General features: G+C 34.6%; 1 protein-coding gene across 1 annotated transcript; it reads left to right on the forward strand.

The window, feature by feature from the left end:
- Nucleotides 1-6773: 6773 nt before the first annotated feature.
- Nucleotides 6774-7452, forward strand: LOC129769454 (NADH dehydrogenase [ubiquinone] 1 alpha subcomplex subunit 1). The gene is made up of 3 exons (XM_055771738.1): nt 6774-6967; nt 7087-7173; nt 7230-7452. The coding sequence occupies exons 1-3, from the start codon at nt 6869-6871 to the stop codon at nt 7257-7259; spliced, it is 216 nt and encodes a 71-aa protein (XP_055627713.1). The 5' UTR covers nt 6774-6868; the 3' UTR covers nt 7260-7452.
- The last annotated feature ends 16448 nt before the right edge of the window (nt 7453-23900 follow it).

Genomic DNA, 23900 nt, shown 5'->3' on the forward strand with positions numbered 1-23900 from the left:
TAATGGGCTTCTATGAACTTTAATGATATGCAATGACAATTTTTCTGTGAAATTGGTGATAACAGGCTATTCAATTGTTACAGTCATTTCCTGTTGGATTTACAAGATTTCTGCAATACGGAACTGTGCAATGAAGTATGCATATAAGGGTGGCAGCGAAAAATGTCATGTCAAATTTCAAAAACCGACCATATACATTTTGTTTATTGGTTTGAAAAAAGACGGGGTCGAAGTTTTGATTTGTTGTTCCTCGAAAATCAGAGTGGCGGGGGGCTTACATGAAATTTGAGAAATCGAAAAAAAAATCGATGCCAAATGACTTAAAAATGCATAAAACCGACCATGTACATTTTGTTTATTGGCCCAAAAAAAATGACCTGTGCAAAATATCTGCTCAAGCGGACATGATTTAGGGGTGCCCCAAAGCGCTCAAAGTTTAGATTTTTTGATTTTCGAAAATCACCACATGAAATCGGGGTTTTGGAAAAAAATGCCAGATGTCTTCAAATTGCATGAAATGTCGAGATCTGGTGTAATCTAAAAAAAATTTTGGCTGAAGATTGACTTCTTGGGCCTGAGTGTTCAAAAATTCGAAATTTTGAGTGCTTTGAGGCACCCCTAAATCATGTCCGATTGAGCAGATATTTTGCACAGGTCATTTTTTTTGGGCCAATAAACAAAATGAACATGGTCGGTTTTATGCATTTTTAAGTCATTTGGCATCGATATTTTTTTCGATTTCTCAAATTTCATGTAAGCCCCCCGCCACTCTGATTTTTGAGGAACAAAAAATCAAAACTTCGACCGCTTTTAGGCATCCCTAAAACACATGTCCGATTGAGCTGAAACTTTGCACAGAGCATTTTTTAAGCGAATAAACAAAATGTACATGGTCGGTTTTTGAAATTCGATGATGAAATTTCTTCCATACATCCACTGCCACCCTAATGCGTATGTGATTGATTGTCTGCTGATGTGCGTCACACATATCACATGTTTCTATTGAGAGAATTTCGCATACGTTGGTGAAAATCTCCAAGTGTTCAGTAGTGGAAATGGGGGAATTACGGACCCCCTAAGCAAATCGCCTAATATTTCCAAACCAATGCAGTCTAAATAAAAAATGTGATATTGTATACTTAACTAAACTTGTTTTCTCTCAATCAATAATGTTTAATTATTAGTTCAAGGCTCAAATTACTAAATATATCATAAAATAAAAGGTATGATTTTTGGACATTGAAGTTTGAGGCGGGGTGATTTGAACCGTCTGTGGGGTGATTTGGTCCAGTGTGTGTTTCATCGAAAAAAAACATACTTATGTTTATGTAAAGTATTTTGGGATAATGTTACAATCAGAAACAGTGTTCTGGGATCGATACCAGGTTTCTTGGATAGATTCCAGACCAGAAAAATTGGATTGAGACCATCTCGAATTCTGCATGGATCTTTTCACTGTTGTTCGAGAATTTTCAAACACTTTTGATGCTTGGTCAAAGAAAACACGTTCTTGATGGCCTGCGTTGCTCTTTCAAGCTCCTCCTTTTTCCAACGTTGTCTGTCCATCCTTCTTTGTAATTCAGCGGAATCTGGATCAAAGAAAAGCCTCAAACCTGTAGGACCAATTCACCCCACAGAAACGTGTCCATGTCACCCCACACAACATGCAAAAACTAATTTCATTTATTGTTATAAAACTTACAGTTTCGCTGCATCAAATTGTTCCTCTTTATTGCACTTTATTGCACAATACACGAAAAGTTTGTTTAATCAGCGGGAAAAACCTCAAAACCACGATCGGAAAACTCACATTTTTTGACAATAAAAGTGCTTGTTGTGTTCATGCTACCGTTTCCTTCCACCTGTTGAATTTCACCAAAGTTTGTTTACGTTAGGTACATACGGTTCAACAATAAAAGACAACAACAATTTTAAGAAATCCAAGTTGAGCCGTACTTTTTGGAATAAAGAGGTGGTCCAAATCACCCCGTATTACCCTACCTGCAGAGAAGCGAAAAATGCATCGTAAGCCCCACCGGAGAATTTAACCCAAGAAAGATTATCTTTCTGCTGAAATCTTTGTGACGTTAGATTCCATCTACACGCAGCTAAAGGAAGAAGGTATAAAAAATTCAGGAAACAATGAATTTCATGCCAAATTGCCTTAGGAGTTGGCAGCACCATCTCAGAAAGCAGTGAAACGTTCTGGGTGTAAAAATATTGGTCACTTAAGCATCCTTGCATACTTGAAATCTTCAGAAAAGAATTAGACTACTTTTTGAAGAGAGCCAAGTTTTTTTTTCTTATTTTTTTTACAAAAATTTATCACTCAAAAACTTTAATACCTACAAAATTCTAATCAAAAGATGAAATGTAGGAAACTGTTGGAATTTTCAAAAAAGTAGCAAAAAAAGTTTAAATAATTACACCGAAAAAAAGTATTTTGAAAATTTAAATTCGTTTTTCTCAAAAACTTTTTTTTAATCTAAAAAAACATATGAAAAGCCCTTACAATTTCCAACAAGTCTCATACGGAATACGGAAGATGGGCACTTTTACAGGGACAAAGGTTTTCTAACAACAACTTTGTCATGTTTGCTTTAAAACTAATTACAACTAATCCTTATTTTGTTTGAAGTGAAGTGCATTCGACAAAGTTTTAGATCTTATTGAAATATGAACCGCTGAAGCCCTCAACTTTCTATCTCTAATAGTTTCTGGAATATATGGCACGTTTGTATGAAGACTCTTGAAAAACAGGAAGTGGGTTATATCTATGGTATAACCGCAAGGGTGACGTAGGACTATCGTTGATTTAGAGATCAATTGTTTGAAGTTGAATCTGAATTCATTCTGAATGAATGAATATTTGGAGAACTTCGAAAACGAGAGCGTTACGTTGGAGGCACAAGGTTTTATGCATCCAATATTGGATACGGAAATATCCTACTGATGGGGAAGAATAATCTTCAGAAGCTATCCTGGTAATTGCGATTGATTGAAAAATCACAAAACCAAATGTATTTGGTCACAGTGTTACATGGATAGAAAACATTCAAATAAACTCTTTCACATGAATGTAATTTTAAATTCCCAGAGGAACTGGCAGATTATTTTCAGTAACGATTAGATATTTCCACATTTTCCTCGATACTGGAAGCCCACCAGTGGTTAATGCTAACTCGATAACCATCTGTTAATAGCACTTGATTGAAACATATTTGGTCACAGTGTTACATGGATAGAAAACATTCAAAGAAACTCTTTCACATGAATGTATTTTTAAATTCCTAGAGGAACTGGCCTAGAGGAACTGGCAGATTATTTTCCGGATCTTTCTCGATGCTAAATGGCATCCAAACGGAAAGAATTCCGTGCGTGTATGTAAGTGTGTAGCGGCTGCTTCGATGGTCAACTTCTCTTCTCCTGAAGGATCGGCTTCTCTGTGCTCCCTCACAGTTTCAAACAAACTGCTCGCGTTTCAGGGCAGATCTCGATCCTTCGCCGTCCAGCACCCTCAGCAACGATGTTGTCTTGTCGATGTCCTCACAAAAAATGAATGCGTCTCACCACCAGAATATCGCTTAAGTATGCTTTTTGTGCGTGATTGAATCGAGAGAAGGCGTGGTTTACGATGGCAATTTGGAAGGCAAACTAGAGGGGAATGAACTCTCTGAGCTCGGAACTTTCGGCGACTGAGCAATAATCGATTGCGGGCGCATACAATATTGGATACGGAAATATCCTACTGATGGAGAAGAATACTCTTCAGAAGCTATCCTGTTAATTGCGATTGATTGAAAAATCACAAAACCAAATGTATTTGGTCACAGTGTTACATGGATAGAAAACATTAAAATAAACTCTTTCACATGAATGTAATTTTAAATTCCCAGAGGAACTGGCAGATTATTTTCAGTAACGATTGGATATTTCCACATTTTCCTCGATACTGGAAGCTCACCAGTGGTTTATGCTAACTCGATAACCATCTATTAATAGCACTTGATTGAAACATATGTATTTGGTCACAGTGTTACATGGATAGAAAACATTCAAATAAACTCTTTCACATGAATGTAATTTTAAATTCCCAGAGGAACTGGCAGATTATTTTCCGGATGTTTCTCGATGCTAAATGGCATCCAAACGGAAAGAATTCCGTGCGTGTATATGTGGTGTGTCATAATGTGGTGTTTCAAAAACTATGTTATTTTTGTATTTGAGTAAACTAAAATAGAAATCATGAGTTTATGGGTGATAAGGCATCAATAACTTGAAGTAGGATTAAGATATTGACAAGTTCTGCATCGCAAAATATTTATCTTAATAAGCTCTAAAAGTCGTTCTAATACAATTTTGATGTAGGATTTGAAATATAAAAGTTAGAGCAAAAAACCCGTACTTTTATGGTCACCCTAATGAAACTTAGCATAGAAAGCGCTATATCGGATATTACAAGATATAGAATACAACTTTGATCTACAAAGTGGCTTAAAATAATTGAGACTACAATATTGTCGAACTATATTTGCCTCTATCCATGAAGATAAGAAAGTTAGATTTTTTATTTCATCGAAAATTTTAGTCACCCTATTTTTGATGACATGAAAATGAGCGTCCTATCATATGTAACAACTTTGTCGAAGACAGTTTTTGTCTAGCGAATAAAGATCTTCCATAAAGTTGTATTCTATCAAAGTTGTGTTAGGGTCATCATGAAAGAAACGGATTTTTTGCCCTAGCTTTTATATTTCAACCTCTGATGGTGACCCTAACGCAACTTAGAAAAAAGCGCTATATCGGTTATTTCAAGAGATAGAAAAAAACTTTATTCCAAAAAGTTAGCATCCTAGAGGAACTGGCAGATTATTTTCCGGATCTTTCTCGATGCTGAATGGCATCCAAACGGAAAGAATTCCGCGCGTGTATGTGTGTGTGTGTGTGTGTGTGTGTGTGTGTAGCGGCTGCTTCGAGATCTTCCCGGGGAACCGTTTGTGGTATCACTCTCCTCCTGATGGATTCCCTTCTGGCCTAAGAGGCACAAACAGGCTCTTGGTGACACCGTTCATCAGCGCTTTCATGATAAATTTAGAGCTTCACCACAACAACGACAACATGCTCCAATCGCTGATCAATTAGAACTTAGTGGATTTCCGAGCGGCGCTCGCTTATATACCGATTGGTGATTTCAATAGCCTGTTTTGAAAGCAAATTTAAGACTATTGAAAGAAGTTTTTGGATCAGAAAGTAACAAGTATAGAACGCGTGGACATTTTATCTTTCGAATGAAGTGTTTATCATACCATTTTGTTCAGTTGTTTAGGAGCTATTAACACTCAAAATCACGGTCTCCGGCGTAACGCTTCCGTTTTCGAAACTTTGATTTTACACCCCGGTATAGAAATGAAAGACGTAGTCCTACGTCAAAAATAATGCTTTACTCGTAACATTTTTGCGTGTGAATTCTCGCGTTTGACATGCTTCTAAATGAATTTTTTTTTCGCAGAACATATCAATCGCGATAATCAACACATAGAAAATGCATTAGTAGTAATTTTTCAAAGAAAACATGAAAAAGTTACCATTAGGAAAACCGTTCTCCCTGTAGCAGTGTCCTTCTTTGGATGCATGGATGATTTGTTGGTAATTGCATGGTCTATAAATATATTTTTTTTAAATTTAAAACAACATATTTTCGAAAAAAAAAAGAATTTGAATTTTCAAAAACATATTTTTTTCAATATTTTTTTTAAATTCGCTTGTGTCTTCAGAGAAAACATGAATAACTACATTACATTTCTTTAACCAAAATTTTCTGACAAATGAGTGTCATCCATTCTCTCGCATTGCATTGTTTCACCGTTGCGAATATATTCTTTGTTTACATTTTTTGAAATAAATTTCAAAACCTCAACGTGTCGTAACGTTTAATGAAACGCTCTATACAACATTATCAATTAGAATAAACATTGAATAATCTTTCAAAAATTGCCCAAAATTACGATATGAATTTTAGTGTCCTTCAATATGACTGCTAAGACGTTTTTTTGTACCATGCGAATACATTTGAAATAAAAATCACCTGGCATCCATGTTCGGAGGTCGTACGGATACATTTCTTGAAAGAGTTTAATCATCTAATATACCCGCAAAATTTCCCATAAACTGGATACAGCTCCAATTAATGAGAACAACAAATCTTCATGATTTGTTTGATTTTGAGAATGCTACTGTGAAGGGGAACGGTGTAAATGTATGTGATACACAAAATAGTCTCGAACATAATTTCGACAAGCTGGCCCTTTTGAACATTCAACAGAAAAAAAATGCCACATTGTCTTCCTTCAAAAATTGAACTTTAAATACCAGTTCTATTGTTTTATTAATATTTTGGCTCAAAAGGGTATAAAATTGCGACCCTTTTCTAAAATAATTTGAAATAGCCTTTTGAGCCAAAATATTACTAACATAATTTCTCATACACAATGCAATATGATCACATATTTTTTTCGATAATCGATCCAAACGTATTACTGGTATGTAACACACTGCCCTTTCATACGAGAGAATGGCACTGATTTGAAATTACATTAATAAATTTCAAGAGAATTTCGCTGCGCTATTGACTTAGGAATTGAAAAATAGAACATCCCCACAAATGTGGTTCAATCTTGTGTCTAGCATTCCCGAACTTGCATGCAAGAATTGCCAAAATTTCGTTTCTCTTCGGTCACAAGCTTCATTACACACCCCTGCGTATAGAAATCCGTCATCAACTGTCAGCTGTGCGCGAATGAAATTATTTTGTTGCATATATTCGACGGTCGCTCTTGCTTTTCACGGTTAAAAACATCAACACAACGCGATGTGGTTCGAAATTTTACCTTCTTTCGGCATCGTGACCGTCTTTATGTCCGTTCCTGGATTTGCTATGTACGGTTTGCACAAGCTAGTACTGGGAAATGTAAGTCTAGTAGAATTGAATGAATGAAATCTGTTCGATGGTGTTTATGTAACAGTATGCTAGCATTTGACGTTCCAGTTGGGTTTTCTTCGGAAGTTTGATGATATCCTTCGTTTCAGGCTTACCGGCGTAATACTGACGAGAGATGGGAACGCGTCATGTATGTAAGGGATATGAGGCTCACTGGTAATCCCTACCAAGGCAATGTAAGTTGTATCTAGTTCTATTCATTGTCTAATAAATGTAATGTCTTTTTTTTCAGGGATTGGAATCTATTCCGGATAAAAACTAAAAACATGATTTAAAATTATCATTCACAGTAGAATAAAAAGGAGTGAGGAAAACGAAATATGAGTATTTTGAACTTAATAATCTGTAACAATAATAGGTCATGGCTTTTAAATTATTTGACCACTGGTTTACACAACCTTATAGAAGGATAGTTCAATGATTTCTGAATTGATAAAACAGTTTTCAAGCTGAAACATTTTTTTTCGTGTTTGCACCTCATTTTTAGTCCTTTATCGCCTTATCCACGAATTTTGTTATTCGCGATGATCTTGCTTGTCTATTCCGCGGATAATAGGGGTTCTATTTAGAGATGGGCAAACCGTTCACGAACTGTACGAACGAACTAGTTCGCCGAAAAGAGAACGAACGGTCGTTCTTTTTCAAAGAACGGTAGTTCTCCCCACGAACTGATTGCGAGCGATCGGTTTGTGAACGAACTGATTCCGAAAGAACGGTTTGCGAGTGAACTGTTTGAGAGTGAACTGATGGAGAGTGAACTTTTTCTTTTTTTGTGAAGATTTTCATAGTTTTAAAAGCAAAACTATATATTTACAATTACATGTATTCTTTCAATTCCGCCTAACATTCATATATTTCGTGATTATCAGAAAAAAAAATCTGGGGGAAGCTGGGGCGATTCATGGATTAGGTAAACATAAAATTTTATAGTGAGGGCATGTTGAGAAAAAAGTTTTTTCGTTGCTTTCAATTCATTGATTTGCCTATTGCGTGTTATTGTGATTTTTTTTTTTTTTATCTTCGCTTATTTTTCGTCGGCCTATTTCCGCCACTTTAGTGCCAATCACCGACATCAGGGAGGCGACTCCACCTGTTCCTACCTATCAGACTCAACAACTCATGAGCCGGGCCAACTTCTTTTACTTCCGCTCCGAAGGAAGACGTAACCAGAGATTTTTCGCCTCAGAAAATCCCAACGACGCCAGCTGGGATTGAACCCAGGCCGATCGGATTGTGAGGCTGTTACGCTAACCATACAACCACTGGCGCCGTCGTGTTATTGTGATTGATTGTTAGTGAAAATCGCTGTTGATTTTTTTCCCTGAATGAACATTATGAAATATGTAATCTTACATGGAACCAGTGTGTTGTCCAATAAGAGAATATGAAAAATTGTACATATTTTGTGCGCATCAAATTATTACATAAATCACATACGTACACTATCCAACGCAACGATATCAATTAATAGCTGTCTATTGATGTTGGGTTCCAGCCAACATTCTATGTTGTTCTTAATACCGCTGAACGAAAGAGCGAAAGAACGGTTCAAAAGAACTGATTCACGTAGATGAACGGTTAGTGAGTGAACCGTTCATCAAAGTGAACTGTTTTGCCCATCTCTAGTTCTATTGTATTATAAAAGTCGGGGAACGGGTCAATCGGTTTTTATTCCGATTTTATGTGGAATTGCTCTATCAGTTGTACATGTACATTAGGGTCGAGATGAAGAATAACGTTGAAAGAGGACGTAAAAATGCTAATTAAAGATTTCCAAATCAAATTTTTCGAATTATGAACAAAAAAAAAACAGAACATCACGAACTAAAATGTCTCGTCTCAATCTAAGTCATACGGAGTCAATTAAATTTATTTTTCAAATTGATTTTACATGAAAAAAACTTGCAACACAGCAGTGGAACTCCATACAATTCACTAACTAAAAAGTGTCCACATTTTCATCGCTTGTTTACGTGAAGAATATAATTTTTTCAGGCACACTTGATTTGAGTGTGTATGGATTTCTAGCTGTCTTAACGCAAGGTCTTTAATGAAGAATGATAAGATGGGAAGGTTGATATAAACATGTTTATAATTAAATAAGTTTATTCAAATATTAATATTGCCCTTCTTTAATTATTCAGTGCAATTTTATCGAAATTTGATAGAGAAATTAAAAAAGGAATGTTTTTTTCAATATTTTCCTGAGATGGTTATTAAAATTATTTATTACTTAAACAACGCCACCCCTCCCCCCTCCCCATAATATTTGTTAATTTTTCCTGCTTTTCGTGCTTTGACCTATCATTTTGACAAGATGTTTTTGAGGTTTAAAATTGTGACAAGATATAAATCTGGTGTGAAAGAGCGAATTGTGGAAAATTAAGTGGCAAATCTCGCTTAACTTTTGAAAAGGTCCTATGTAACAAAAGTAAACAAATCGAGTTAATGGATGCACGCTCTTAGTTTTCAATCATTGAATGCATTACAAAAACAATCGTTCATGTATCTATCTTCTTCATCTTTTTATCGCCGATACAAAAAATATCCAATGTGCAGATTCGTATTTTAAGCACTCGGCTGTTACTTCGGACGCCACTTTCCTCCGACGCTCGGAACGTCCGAAGTAACAAAGCAGTCAAAACAACACAAAGTCGTACTTCGGTCGTTTTGGGTTTTTGTTTCTTACAGGCGTTGTTAGCGATTTCAGTGCAATTCAACGAGTGATAACAAACAATAATACGTCTTTGAAACGAAATGCTGATATTTGAATTGCTGTTTAGTAGTTAATTTCAGATTCGCATCGTGCAACGTAATATGTCCAATGTGCAAACGCGGCAGTCAAAACGTCCAATGTAACATTTTTCGTTCCCAGGCTTCAAATTTAAGCTCAAATCACTGAACAACAGTTACGATTGGTTTTACAGAGTTATTCTTGACTGCTAGTGGTGAAAGTAGCGATAGAGATCGATACTTTTCAATACAATTCGCTGATTAATGTTCGGGTCTTCAACTTCGTTTTTCTCGAGTTGACGAAAATGTTACATTGGACCTTTTCAAAAGTTACGCGAGAAATCCTCTAAACTTTATTAAAGTTTTTCTGAGTTTGTTTCAATGACCGACTGAAGTTGATCCATAGAAGAATAAGATTTCATTTGATATGTCGATTTTTGAAATCGACTCAATGGTTGAAAAGTTATGACGTTTTGGAAGAAATCTTACTTACTTAATCATCAATAGGCCCCAGTGGCATGTGCTGTACACAAAAGTCGTCTCCATTCACATGAATTTTATATTTTTTTTCCAATTCTCAACTTTCAAACTTTTGTTAAGGATCAACATATCATATCTTTCTATTAATCCGCAAACATGCCTAGTAGTTACTTAAAAAAACCAAACTCATAAACGACAAAAAGAGTCTTCGATTGTATATTTTTTATATATTTTTTACAGTTTTACAGTACACATTCACTTATTGGCGCTTTTTTAGTTGGAGTGCTTTTTAATTGGCGGTTCTTTGTTCGTCTTTGAATGTTAAACTCAAAAAATGAAGGCACAGTATAGAAGTTTTTTGGTTTGCAGTTTGTTTGACAAATATTTTAGTTTAAAAATATATAGAAATATATATACAAATATAAAGTGAATTATATCACATCCACCATTCAAGAAAGTTGATGATACTTTTATTTTCTAGCATCAATCCAAATGCAGTAATCCTAATTATTATTATGGCCGCACTAAAAGACATGAAAAACAACAAGAAAAACGCCAACTTTGAAATTTGTGAACTATTGCAGTATTACTTCAGCCATTCCATGCCAAACTGATATAGTGGTTTTCGTATTTTCGTGAAAATTGGTAGCTTGTTTTCGTTATGGTAAAACATTGAACCTGTATTTTTTTTGGGTGATTCGATTTTTTGCACTTTTCCCAGTCATTTTTTATCAAAAAGTCATAACTTTCGAATCACTAAGTCGATTCAGATGATCGACACATCAAATTGAAGTTAATTAGCTAGTCTTTTATCAAACATGCAAGAAATTTGAATTTTGTTTTCGTAATTATTAATTGTATCCATTTTTTATAGTCAACATGGTTTCGGCACCAACGGCGCTATAATTTTCTATTTTTTTTTTGAAAACTGAGAATTTTTTACACATTTACATTTTTTACTCAGTATCAGATGTGTTCTTTTTTTCTTTTTTGAGTTATAATTTTAACCGAGATGATCGATTTATCAAATTGAAGCCAATGAGCTAGAATTTTTAGGAAAAATAATGCACTTGCGAAAAAAAATAATTTAGTTTTCGTGATTAATAATTGTATCTGTTTTTTTTTATAGTTTACATGGTTTCGGGACCAAGGGCGCTATATTTTTTATATTTTTTTTCGTGAAATCTTCACTTAACACAGTAAAAAATCAGAGGTGTGTTCTTTTTCGTTTTTGAGTTATGATTTTTCAAAGTTAACATGTCTTTAAGCTTCGTTCGATCATCCTATGCGATAAGACTATTTATATGCGTATAGAATTCCCCTTTTTGCAAGTGTGAAATTATTGACTTCATTTAACTATGTCGATTATCTGAATCGTTTCAGTAGATCAAAAGTCATGAATTTTTGAAAAACGTAATTTTTTGAAAAAAGGAAAAAAAATGATTTATTTCGGTTAAATTTGAAAAATCATTATTTAAAAACGAAGAAGAACACATTTTGGATGTTATATAAAAACTCCTCAGCTTTCGAGAAAAAACATAAAAAAATATTGCGCCCTTGGACAATGAGAACTATAAAAAACAAATACGATCAATAATTAACGAAACAAAATTATTTTTTCTTGCAAGTATAGTATTTTTTTAAAAAAAGACTAGCTAACTGGCCAATTTGATATGTCGATCATCTGAATCGGTTTAGTCAAGTTATTTTTGAAAAAAGGGGAAAAACTAGATTTTTCGAACCACCCTAAAATGGGATGGGATCTAACATTTTGCGATAAAGAACAAAACTACTAATTTACACGAAAATCTGAGAATGGAATATATATAACACTAAAAAAATATAGTTTGGTGTTAATTTCCCCAGCAACTAAAAAGCTGATTAGAAATTAATTGATGTTAACTTTTCATTACCTTGTAAATTCTAGATACAATACCAACAGAGGGTATTGAAAAAAAATAAATTTATTCAGAAATCATATTTTTATGTTGTTTTTAGGCGTACATACTAGTCGTATAATTATTGTATCATTCAATTTATTTCGATGAGAATGCTTTAAAATATTTCAACTGATGCTCTTGCCACATTTTAATTTTTTTTATTCAATGTCCAGTTTCTATGGCGAAGCTTCATTCGTAAATTACACATTTGTCATTATTGGTGGAATACGACCATAAAGGTTGTTATGAATAGCACAGCAAGTTATGATTACAATACATATGGGTTTATTTTGATAATGCAAATATTAACGACATTATACATAAACCGATAAAAATGCATTATAATATTTGTCCACAGAACTCTCAGCGTCTATATATATATTTTATTCAATTTTCAGTTCGTAATTTCTATCCCATTCGCCGTGTTTATCATGATGATGCTAACATTAATAACATTATATACTAACCTCCCACCTTATATATGACGTCTCCCACCGTTTTAGAAACATCTTAACTTTATGTTCAATTTTTAGAGCGTAAACCATCTGTCAATTTTTTCACTGTTTACATTTTCTTGCCACAAATCGTTGCCACTTTTTTCTCTCATGTTCCACTTCTCTTCTCTGCTTGCAACCTTTTTCTCATGTACTGTCAAATGTTTATCCGTCAATGGAACAAAAGATTGTGTGACTCTGACTTTGTTCGTTTACGTTTTTGGTCGACGTAACGAGAAGTACAATTGAATTGAAATTAAGTTTAGAACACTTCAAAAATACTGAAATTTCAGTTTCTGTTAAAATGTCGGGCCCTTATGATTTTGAACGCATTGATTTAGGAAAAAAAAAACTAGTTCGTTCATTTCATTTGCTTATTTTTACTTTTAATAACAACACTTTTCCTATGTATTGGACTGTTATAAGAATAGTAACATACATGAACAAAATCTGTGACGTCGCAGATTTAAAAAATCTTCCCATCTTCCATCTTCCATCTCGCATTAGGGTCAATTTTACCCCATAAAAAAATGTTCAACACCTCAAAAAAAAAACTGAAAAAAACTGTTTCCCACTGAAACTTATCATTATTATAATTAAAACTTATCATTATTATTATAATCATATTATCTTCAGATGAAATTTTGGGTACTTTCGTATTGTTGTCACCGGAATCGAAATACAATAAATAGCAACTACTTAACCGGGCAAACGTATGCCGTCCGACGCTCGCTAACGCTCGTTCGGACCTAACTAAAGATCGTCTCCTATGTTTCAAACTAACCGGGCAATCAATGGAACACAGGTTCGTTTGCGAAAGGCCGCCGCTTCCCCAAATCCCAAATACGCATTTTCGTAGCATTAAAAAATGACAAAACACTGCATACAACAAGGCAACAACAATACAAATAATATTTGAATGCCAGTGCGAACAATAAAAATGCTATCTATTATATTTCGGCTCCGGTGACGCTAATACGAAAGTACCAAATTTTTGTATGAGATCATTATACCACACCACATTAAGAAAACAATGTTTTCCATTCACATTGAACACCAGGGGGTCTTCGTAGCCACTTGGATACGCGTTCGTTTACTAAGCGATCGATCGTGAGTTCAAACTCAGGGCCCTCAATTGACCATCTTTGTGTTGTTATAGAATAACTACGTCCACGGAACCATCATCAGCGATGGGGATCGAGCCACGGTGGAACAAAGGTCGATTCATCCATACAACTGCTCTGCTCTGCAAGAAACATCGGGCTGCTGTTCTATAAATAACCAAACAATGATCAATATCAACTGTCTCCGCTGCCCGGTCTGCTGAACAATGGAAGAACAGAAACAATACCCTTACACCTAAATGGCTACTACTGTGTAATAATTTACCATAATGTAATGGAACAGAAAACCTAACGCCTAAATGGCTACTACTCCTGTGTAATTTACAATTTATAGAAACATGAACATATGTACATGTACACGATGAAAACCCGGCTCTGTTTACAGCTAAAATGCTATTGAGCCTAATAAATAAATAAATGGAATAAAAAAAATTGAACACCAGTTTGATATGAAGAAGTTTATTTTCATTAATGATTTTTTATTTGAAAAGTGCTCATTCTGCCTAAAAACTCATTATCTTCGACACTTCACTAACTTGTAAAACGTAGTTCAATGGCGTGCTGTTTATTTCGTTTCCACCGTGAAGTGTATTCGAGAATCAGGTCTCGTATTCTTAAAAAAAAATTGAAAAGTCCCAGAGTGTCGATTTTTGACAAAAAAAATTTCGAGATGACACTAGATAAAAAAAAATTCGAAACCCTCGACAACACCATAAAGAAGATTCATTTTGTGTTCAATCGAAAAAAATGAGTTAACAATTTTTTTTTTAAATGTTAACTCGTTTATTTGTACAGCATCAGTCGATCAAAATGATGTCGTAGCAAGATTTTTTGCTCTCCTTTTTTATCTTTAAACCATTATTAGGACAGAATCGATAGCAACCCATATAATACCAAAAGAAATATTTAAATCGCTTTCCAGTTAATTTCACAATATCAGTTTCACAGTGATTAAATTGAAGTATTTTTGTTTGTTCTTCTGTTTAAGATTTATGTCCATGTTTATGTTCTGATAAAAGTATTTCTGTGATGACACTCACAAAAATAGGTTGAATTATTTATGGCTGTCAACCAAACCATACAGAAAGACAAAAGTTACTCGTGTGTACACCAAAAAACTCTTTTTTTGTGTCAGTGTCATTTTATCTGTAATTTTTGTTGTTTTGTTGTGTATTGAAGCTTGCAAAGTTCGAGTTTAATGGAGTCGCAAAAGTAAACATAAATTTATCAAAGTTTTACCTCTTAAAGGATTCTGAATTTTGCTCATTGCTCAAATCTGTGACACAACACTGTCTAGTAGTGTGTAAAAAATGATATCTAGCAATAAAATCCGAAGAAAATGATGAAATCGCAAAAAAATCTATGTTACGTTTGAGCGTATGAAATTTTATACGCTGTACAATTACGGTATATTTTTTTCTCAATAGGATATATCAGCTTGTTGGAAAATCAGGAGGAGCTGTACAATTATTTGATAGATTTGGATAAAGACGCTTTCGAAAATCTTGTGTCTACAAATGATATTGACTTTGTGAACAGAGAACAGACACTCTGTCCAAGTTACTTGTACCAGTATCGAACAAGTAATTGGCCTCTAACTTGAACAGAGTGTCTGTTCTCTATTCACTGGATACTTCAACTGGAGCGCTGACTGGCATCGTCTAAATCAGAAAACAATGTTTTCCATTCACATTGAACACCAGGGGGTCTTCGTAGCCACTTGGATACGCGTTCGTTTACTAAGCGATCGATCGTGAGTTCAAACTCAGGGCCCTCAATTGACCATCTTTGTGTTGTTATAGAATAACTACGTCCACGGAACCATCATCAGCGATGGGGATCGAGCCACGGTGGAACAAAGGTCGATTCATCCATACAACTGCTCTGCTCTGCAAGAAACATCGGGCTGCTGTTCTATAAATAACCAAACAATGATCAATATCAACTGTCTCCGCTGCCCGGTCTGCTGAACAATGGAAGAACAGAAACAATACCCTTACACCTAAATGGCTACTACTGTGTAATAATTTACCATAATGTAATGGAACAGAAAACCTAACGCCTAAATGGCTACTACTCCTGTGTAATTTACAATTTATAGAAACATGAACATATGTACATGTACACGATGAAAACCCGGCTCTGTTTACAGCTAAAATGCTATTGAGCCTAATAAATAAATAAATGGAATAAAAAAAATTGAACACCAGTTTGATATGAAGAAGTTTATTTTCATTAATGATTTTTTATTTGAAAAGTGCTCATTCTGCCTAAAAACTCATTATCTTCGACACTTCACTAACTTGTAAAACGTAGTTCAATGGCGTGCTGTTTATTTCGTTTCCACCGTGAAGTGTATTCGAGAATCAGGTCTCGTATTCTTAAAAAAAAATTGAAAAGTCCCAGAGTGTCGATTTTTGACAAAAAAAATTTCGAGATGACACTAGATAAAAAAAAATTCGAAACCCTCGACAACACCATAAAGAAGATTCATTTTGTGTTCAATCGAAAAAAATGAGTTAACAATTTTTTTTTTAAATGTTAACTCGTTTATTTGTACAGCATCAGTCGATCAAAATGATGTCGTAGCAAGATTTTTTGCTCTCCTTTTTTATCTTTAAACCATTATTAGGACAGAATCGATAGCAACCCATATAATACCAAAAGAAATATTTAAATCGCTTTCCAGTTAATTTCACAATATCAGTTTCACAGTGATTAAATTGAAGTATTTTTGTTTGTTCTTCTGTTTAAGATTTATGTCCATGTTTATGTTCTGATAAAAGTATTTCTGTGATGACACTCACAAAAATAGGTTGAATTATTTATGGCTGTCAACCAAACCATACAGAAAGACAAAAGTTACTCGTGTGTACACCAAAAAACTCTAGGTCGGTTTTTCTAGCGATAGTTTTCTACTACATAGCTTCTATTATGCCATAGCTCAAACTTTCCAGAAATTGTTTCGGAAATTTCATAGAACTATGACTATCACATCTATGTTATAGAGAACTGCGCCGTGGGGCAGCCCCTTCAAAAGTTGCAGTAGTATAGAACCAATAGATCAATTTTTAATCTTTTCTATTATCAATAGCGAACTGTTGGAAAAAAATCAGATAGATATTCCAACATTAATACGAAATCGACATTCTCTGATTTTCTTATATTCATGGCCACAAATGTACAGGGTTTTCCATTTCGGGCTTTCGAAAGTATACAGCCCTGCGCTGACAACCGTTTGACATAGCTGTCAACCAAAGCGTCATATCGTTAGTTGAATGTCTGCCATTTTACAATATGGATCGTTTTAGCATCGCACAACGTGTTAATTTTGTTAAATTATACTATGAAAATGATTAAAAACCAGCAAATGTTTTTCGAGCATTACGGACGGATTTTGGTCGTCATGGACGGCCTACAGAGCACACAATCGCCAATGTAGTGCGTAAATTCGAACAAACTAGATCCGTAGCGGATATTGTGAAACCTGTGCATCATCGTAATGTGCGTTCGGCCGAAAATATTGCTGCTGTTGCTGCCTAGTGTGGAGGATGACCCGAATGTTTCAATTCCACGGCGTGCTCAGCAATTGGGCTTGTCAAACACATCATTGTGGTGAATTTTGCATTTGGACTTGCACCTACATCCATATAAATTCCAACTGGTACAAAAATTAGAGCGTGGTGACCATGGAATGCGTCGGGCATACGTCGATTGGGTGAACGAACAACAGCAGCAAAATGCTGAATTTTCGCAACAAATTTTCTTCAGCGATGAGGCACATTTCGAGCTCTGCTATGTGAACACTCAAAATTTCCGTATATGGGGCTCAGAAAATCCACACGTGATTGTTGAGAGGCCATTGCATCCGCCAAAAGTCACTGTTTGGTGCGCATTATGGTCTGGTGGAGTCATCGGGCTGTATTTCTTTGAAAATGAGGACGGCGAGACGGTAACTGTGAATGGTGAGCGCTATGGCCGCATGTTAATCGATTTTTTTTGCCACAAATTGAAGATATGGATACGGATGACATGTGGTTTCGGCAGGACGGCGCCACGTGCCACACAACACGACCGAACATGGCCATATTGCGATCGAAATTTGAGGGACGCATAATTTCGCGTTTCGGTAATGCCAATTGGCCGTCCAGATCATGCGATTTGAACCCGCTAGACTTTTTTTTTGTGAGGTTATGTGAAAGACCGTGTCTATGCCAACTCTCCGCAAACTCTTGAATATTTGAAAGACAACATTCGTGAAGTTATGACCGAGATACCACCCCATATGTGCCGAAAAGTCATCGAAAATTACCTGTTCCGGATCAAGGTGTGCGAGGAAGCCCTAGGTGGACATTTGAATGATGTTGTATTTCACACATAATGGCATAAACCAAACTTTAATTTGAAATAAAAGTTTCATCGAAATTCGAATTCTAAGTGTGTTTTATTTCAATTTACTTTCGGAATTTAAAGTTGGAAAACCCTGTATATAAAAATCTTCATTAATAAAACCATTCCTTCAGAAATATGAATCGATCGGTCGCCTTTTTCTTTATTTAATTTAATTTATCTGAATACGATAAGAAGTCATCATCTTATAGTGCATTCTTAACCCATTAGTGCCCAGCGTATGAAATTTAATACGCAAAAATACCCGTTTTTGAAAAACAGTTTTTGATGAAACTAAAGTGTTAAGCGCATTTTAAATGATACCACATGACAATTTAAGAGTATTTTTTTTGTGTCAGTGTCATTTTATCTGTAATTTTTGTTGTTTTGTTGTGTATTGAAGCTTGCAAAGTTCGAGTTTAATGGAGTCGCAAAAGTAAACATAAATTTATCAAAGTTTTACCTCTTAAAGGATTCTGAATTTTGCTCATTGCTCAAATCTGTGACACAACACTGTCTAGTAGTGTGTAAAAAATGATATCTAGCAATAAAATCCGAAGAAAATGATGAAATCGCAAAAAAATCTATGTTACGTTTGAGCGTATGAAATTTTATACGCTGTACAATTACGGTATATTTTTTTCTCAATAGGATATATCAGCTTGTTGGAAAATCAGGAGGAGCTGTACAATTATTTGATAGATTTGGATAAAGACGCTTTCGAAAATCTTGTGTCTACAAATGATATTGACTTTGTGAACAGAGAACAGACACTCTGTCCAAGTTACTTGTACCAGTATCGAACAAGTAATTGGCCTCTAACTTGAACAGAGTGTCTGTTCTCTATTCACTGGATACTTCAACTGGAGCGCTGACTGGCATCGTCTAAATCAGCCTTTAGTGACGAAACGGCCTCACCTAGTACCATAGACCCGTCTTGTAGTTGGCTACATAAAAGCCAAGGCGCCTAGAAGTATATCATAAGGTGGGCCAACTTGCTAAAACCATTCTTCAGCCATCTTGGAAGTCTACTCTGTATTGTTTGTAAACAAAACACAATACGCTAATCGTGATCAGTTTATCTTTTTCACGCTACAAGCAAATAATCCCCCTTCTGCTTTCTTTCGTACTGTTTTCAAATACCGCTTCCCTAACCAATTTAGTGACGAAACGGCCTCACCTGATGATATACTTATCATGTCCTTTCAATGATATCGTTAAATTAGAAGAAGAGATGGTGGATTAAAATGACTGCTGCAACAGAGCGTGAAAAATATGATTAGTGGTGTTAGAAGAACTTTCTAGATTTCATCAAAACCAAATCAGAATAATATGGTGAATGAGGCAGGTACTTCCTGTTTTCTTTTTATGATAATTCTCGACAAACCTATGGACATGTGGTCTGACATTTGTCGTCATGGTCAAATATCAAGGCAGATGAACTACTCATAATAAATATATTGGCTGAGTAAGACATTTCGAGCAATGTTGTAAAACACCATGATTTGTTATTATCATTACCTCTTATCTCCCACAACATTGTCTTGCTGTAAAATTTCTTGTCGTCTATTCTTTAATTCCGATTTTTTCTCCTTCAGGCATTTGCCCTATATTATAAATCCGTGAAGTTATACTTGAACACCTAATATCACTTTTCATAACCCGGTGGTGGAAGATATCCCAGGTGATCTGAGAAGGCAACCGAGAAAATTCCTGTATAGTAGAATGTTCGGCGATATATTCCGTGAATCATCACAACAATTTGGAGTACACGACGGGAGGTGAAATCTTTAGACATTTAAGAGAAGTCGTCTAAAATGAAACGAATGATATTTCTATAGAAACGTAGACTCTCAAGCACTCGACGAAACGAAATTCTAAATTGATTTTTTTTAATGCACGATGACAGGGAACCTCCTTAGCCGACCTTCAGACTTCCGGAGCAACTCCTCTATTCTCGATATATTGGAAACACATGTGAACACACGACACCCTCCAGTTCCAGTTCCCACCATGGTTAAACTTTGTTTTCTTGACTTGATTAGAACCCATATAACTGAAAATTTACAATTGCACTCCATACGAGCCTTGAAAATGAATAATCCTGATTGAATATAGCAGCCGATATACCTTTATTAGCATGATATCCGTATCACCCTTGTACACCTAGCATATATTTCCTAAACTGATAAATCGGAATAAAAAATGACCCTCAACTAGAGAATTAAGAGTGTTTCCATACCTGTATTCATACAATAAACTAAATCAGAAGGTTGTGTTACAACCTGTAGTGGATACATTGAAAAAACAATACTAATAGGACGGAGTTTCGGATGCACTGACGAGACGAACATTCTTTTTCTTACATAAAAAGCTTCCTACTTTTCATTCTTTATATTTGTTGGCTCTATAGTTTTGCACATTTGATCTGTTATTTCAACATTGAATACATCAATTTGCTATCCAGCAATAGATATTTTTTGCCTTCTTAAATTATTATGTTTGTTCACTATCTTCAAATGGTTACAAAATATTTTCTTCTATATACGTGTATGTGTAGTTTGTATTCTCTCTAAAAATGATACACAGTTTATTCTTTGTATAATATGAAAACCGTCATTCATAAAATTTTCGCCTACGTAGCTCCAGCCGGAGCCTTCCATCTGCGAATACTAAACAAAGATTTGTTTTATTTTATTTCTCTGAAACTCTTCTAACGAAGTGTAAACATTGGATTCGTGGATTCTGTTCTTTAGAGCAAGTACTTCGGAAAAGCAAACATCACTAATATCAAGAATTGACCAATGTCGGTAGGTTATTCCAAACTGTTCTTATTTTAGAACTAATATAGTCATTGTTGTTATTGTCACTTTTTTCATTGAATATTGTCAATATTTGTTATATTTATAGCTCAAAATGTTTATTAACAGTACTAGTATTGTCTCCGTTGTATTGGTTCTTAAATAATTTGAACACTAGATTTATATATGTTTTAATTGTTTTCTCTTTGATTCACTTATCTGAAACGTAAAGCACTCGCAACCAAATGTAGAAAGGACTGTTCAACTGTTATTTTTTATGTGGTATATGATGAAAAGGCGGCAACGTAATGTTTGATCACAATTTAAACTATTCTGTTTCAGGTTGGTAGCGTTTAAATTACCATGTAAAATATGTTAAGCCTTCTTTACAAAATATATATATAAATATATGTCTTCCTCGGTCGTTCTATTGTTAATAAGATGGCAATCGTGTACTTGATGCTAAAAAGCTTTCTGGATACTGTATTTGTGATATTCAACTTTTTTTTGTTATCAATCTTGCATAACTATTGTTCTACAATGTTTATAAATGCATTTTATTTATATTGTAGAAATGTTTGAATTCCGGTGTAATGCTTTCACTTCCACGGGTGACATAAATGTTTCTGTATAACAGATATACTTTATTTTCTTTTATAAATCCTCCTATATATTCCCAATATCAAAAGCACAATGGTTTCTGCATCATTACAGTATGTATTTTAGTGGTTATTTTCTTCAGTTTCAGCTCAATATGTTTTGATATTTATTCTTTGCAGCTTACCTCTATGTCTTAAACATGGATTTGTTCCAGTTGTATATGAAGAAATACATAAAATCTATCATTTTCACTATTAGATTCTTCTGTATGATTCATTGATATCCTAGGATAATTCTAGTTTTGATTATCCCATATTGTATTTGTGTGCAAGTAAACAGCTAGGCCGTTTACTTGTGATATACTTTTTTTATGGTTAAATGTTGTTTTTTTGTATTCCAAATGTGCGTTGTGTGCCCCACTAGCACTAGCGATGTGTAACTCAGTTTGACGTGGCTACAGCACAGTGCATTGAAAATATTCACCAAACTCAACTTTTAAAAGTTGTTTTAAATATCAAGTTTTTTATTTAATTTTATGGTGTCAATGGATTCATTCTTATGCAAAATAGGGGTCTGATAAATTGATGATTTAAATGACATGGTATGATATAGAAGTGGTGGATGATAATAAGTGTTTTTCTGGAAAATACTGTTTTTTGAAAAAATCCAATAATAGTACATCTTATCTAACTATCGTTTCGAATGAAAGAACTCAGCAACGTGAAACCGGAAATTACAAAATAAGAATAAATAATATGATATTTGTTTTCGCTTATTAATCACTGAAACTCTCTCGATGCTCTATTAGAGGAACAGTAAATAAACGTTCTAGAATATCAGGATAACAATAAAAACGAATGAAGCTCCAAAAACTACATTTCGGTTATAGTTTTTTATAATTTTTTCTGTGATTTTTCGTCACGTTAATCCACAAATATCTGTATCTTTCACATATCGCTGCAGCGTCAAAATGTTTCTAATTTTTCCAATTACATTATTAGAATAAGTATGTTCCAAGTGTGTCAACAACTTGACTAAGAATAAATTTATGGAACCTTGGTCTACGAGACTTTAAGGGAGTATTGTAGTCTAGAAATGCGAAAAAACGAATTTAATTTTCTTCATATTTTTGAAGGTTTAACTTTCAAGAATAGGAGGAAGGTTTTATCGAAAATCTAGTCATTTACCGAGTTATAGCCACCGTAGTGACGCGGTATTGAATGTAGAACATTCTGAATTAGAAATATTTAACAAGTTTTTCTCGAAACTCCTTTTTCCAGACTGGCACACACGATATTGCAAGTTCTGCCGAACCAATTTGTTTTAAATGTGGTATGAACATTCTTTATACGTCTCTCTATCGCATGAACCAGCTTTTTTTCAATTTAACTATATTTACAAATTGAAACCCTCATGAAGAACATCCTAAAGATTTGCTTCTATTTTCGACGTGCCGCCATTCTGACTAAAAACATTTTTTTGGCTTGTTCGAGGTTCATACCATAGCGGTGTCTTAATTGATCAGGAATCTATTGTTTTTTTTTGTTTCGGATAACTATCCGCGTTGACGGCATTGAGCTTCGTATTACGAAATGGGGGAATAGGCATAACAACATGGGTTTGCAGAAGAAATGAACACACTTGTAAAATTTAAATTATGAATGAAAATTGTTTTTCCCAAATGAAATTAGTACTCCATGTAAATTAAAATCACTTTTGCTTGCAAGTAGTGAAAAAATATCATACACAAATTGTGTCTAAAGATTTGATATTATAATGGTAAGTTTTGGAGAGAATATCTGAAAAATCATAGAAAATAGTTTAAATTAGGGTCAGAACAACGTACTTCTAGTAGGTGAATAACGACAAGAGAAAAATTTCATACAAATTTTAGCAATTTAAAACTGCTTCAGGGCCGAATAATCTGATAGAGAATAGTTGGCCTCATACAAACTAATATCGTATCCAGATGTCGACACCATTCAGCCGTCAACGCGAATAAGGGCTATAAAGTGATTGAATGATTCCAAGCTGGTTTATCATACAGTCAAGCGTGAGAAAATAATGTATGAAGAGTAACTGTGAGTGAGATGGATCTTCTGTATTAAACATTTTGAGTAGTTTCATTCCAAAGTTTAATTAACTGGTTTTTATATTTCGGTAGATAGGTAGTTGTTAACCTTAAAGCGACGCTAGAAATGTTTTAAACAGGTAAACGTCCAAAGGTTTATAACAATAATCCGTTTCATCTGCACCACAAAAACGTTCAACTTTTCAGCCGTTTCTTCTTCTAACGAAAACAGTGGAAACGTTCAAATGTTCGTGCTGGTGGGGTAAGATTA

Source organism: Toxorhynchites rutilus, chromosome 2, assembly GCF_029784135.1.
Source record: "Toxorhynchites rutilus septentrionalis strain SRP chromosome 2, ASM2978413v1, whole genome shotgun sequence".
Classification (NCBI taxonomy): domain Eukaryota; kingdom Metazoa; phylum Arthropoda; class Insecta; order Diptera; family Culicidae; genus Toxorhynchites; species Toxorhynchites rutilus.

Coding starts and splice junctions, on each gene's coding strand:
- LOC129769454 (XM_055771738.1), top strand. CDS start 6,869: ATGTGGTTCGAAATTTTACCTTCTTTCGGCATCGTGACCGTCTTTATG. Junction 6,968..7,086: donor ACAAGCTAGTACTGGGAAAT/GTAAGTCTAGTA, acceptor CCTTCGTTTCAG/GCTTACCGGCGTAATACTGA. Junction 7,174..7,229: donor GTAATCCCTACCAAGGCAAT/GTAAGTTGTATC, acceptor CTTTTTTTTCAG/GGATTGGAATCTATTCCGGA.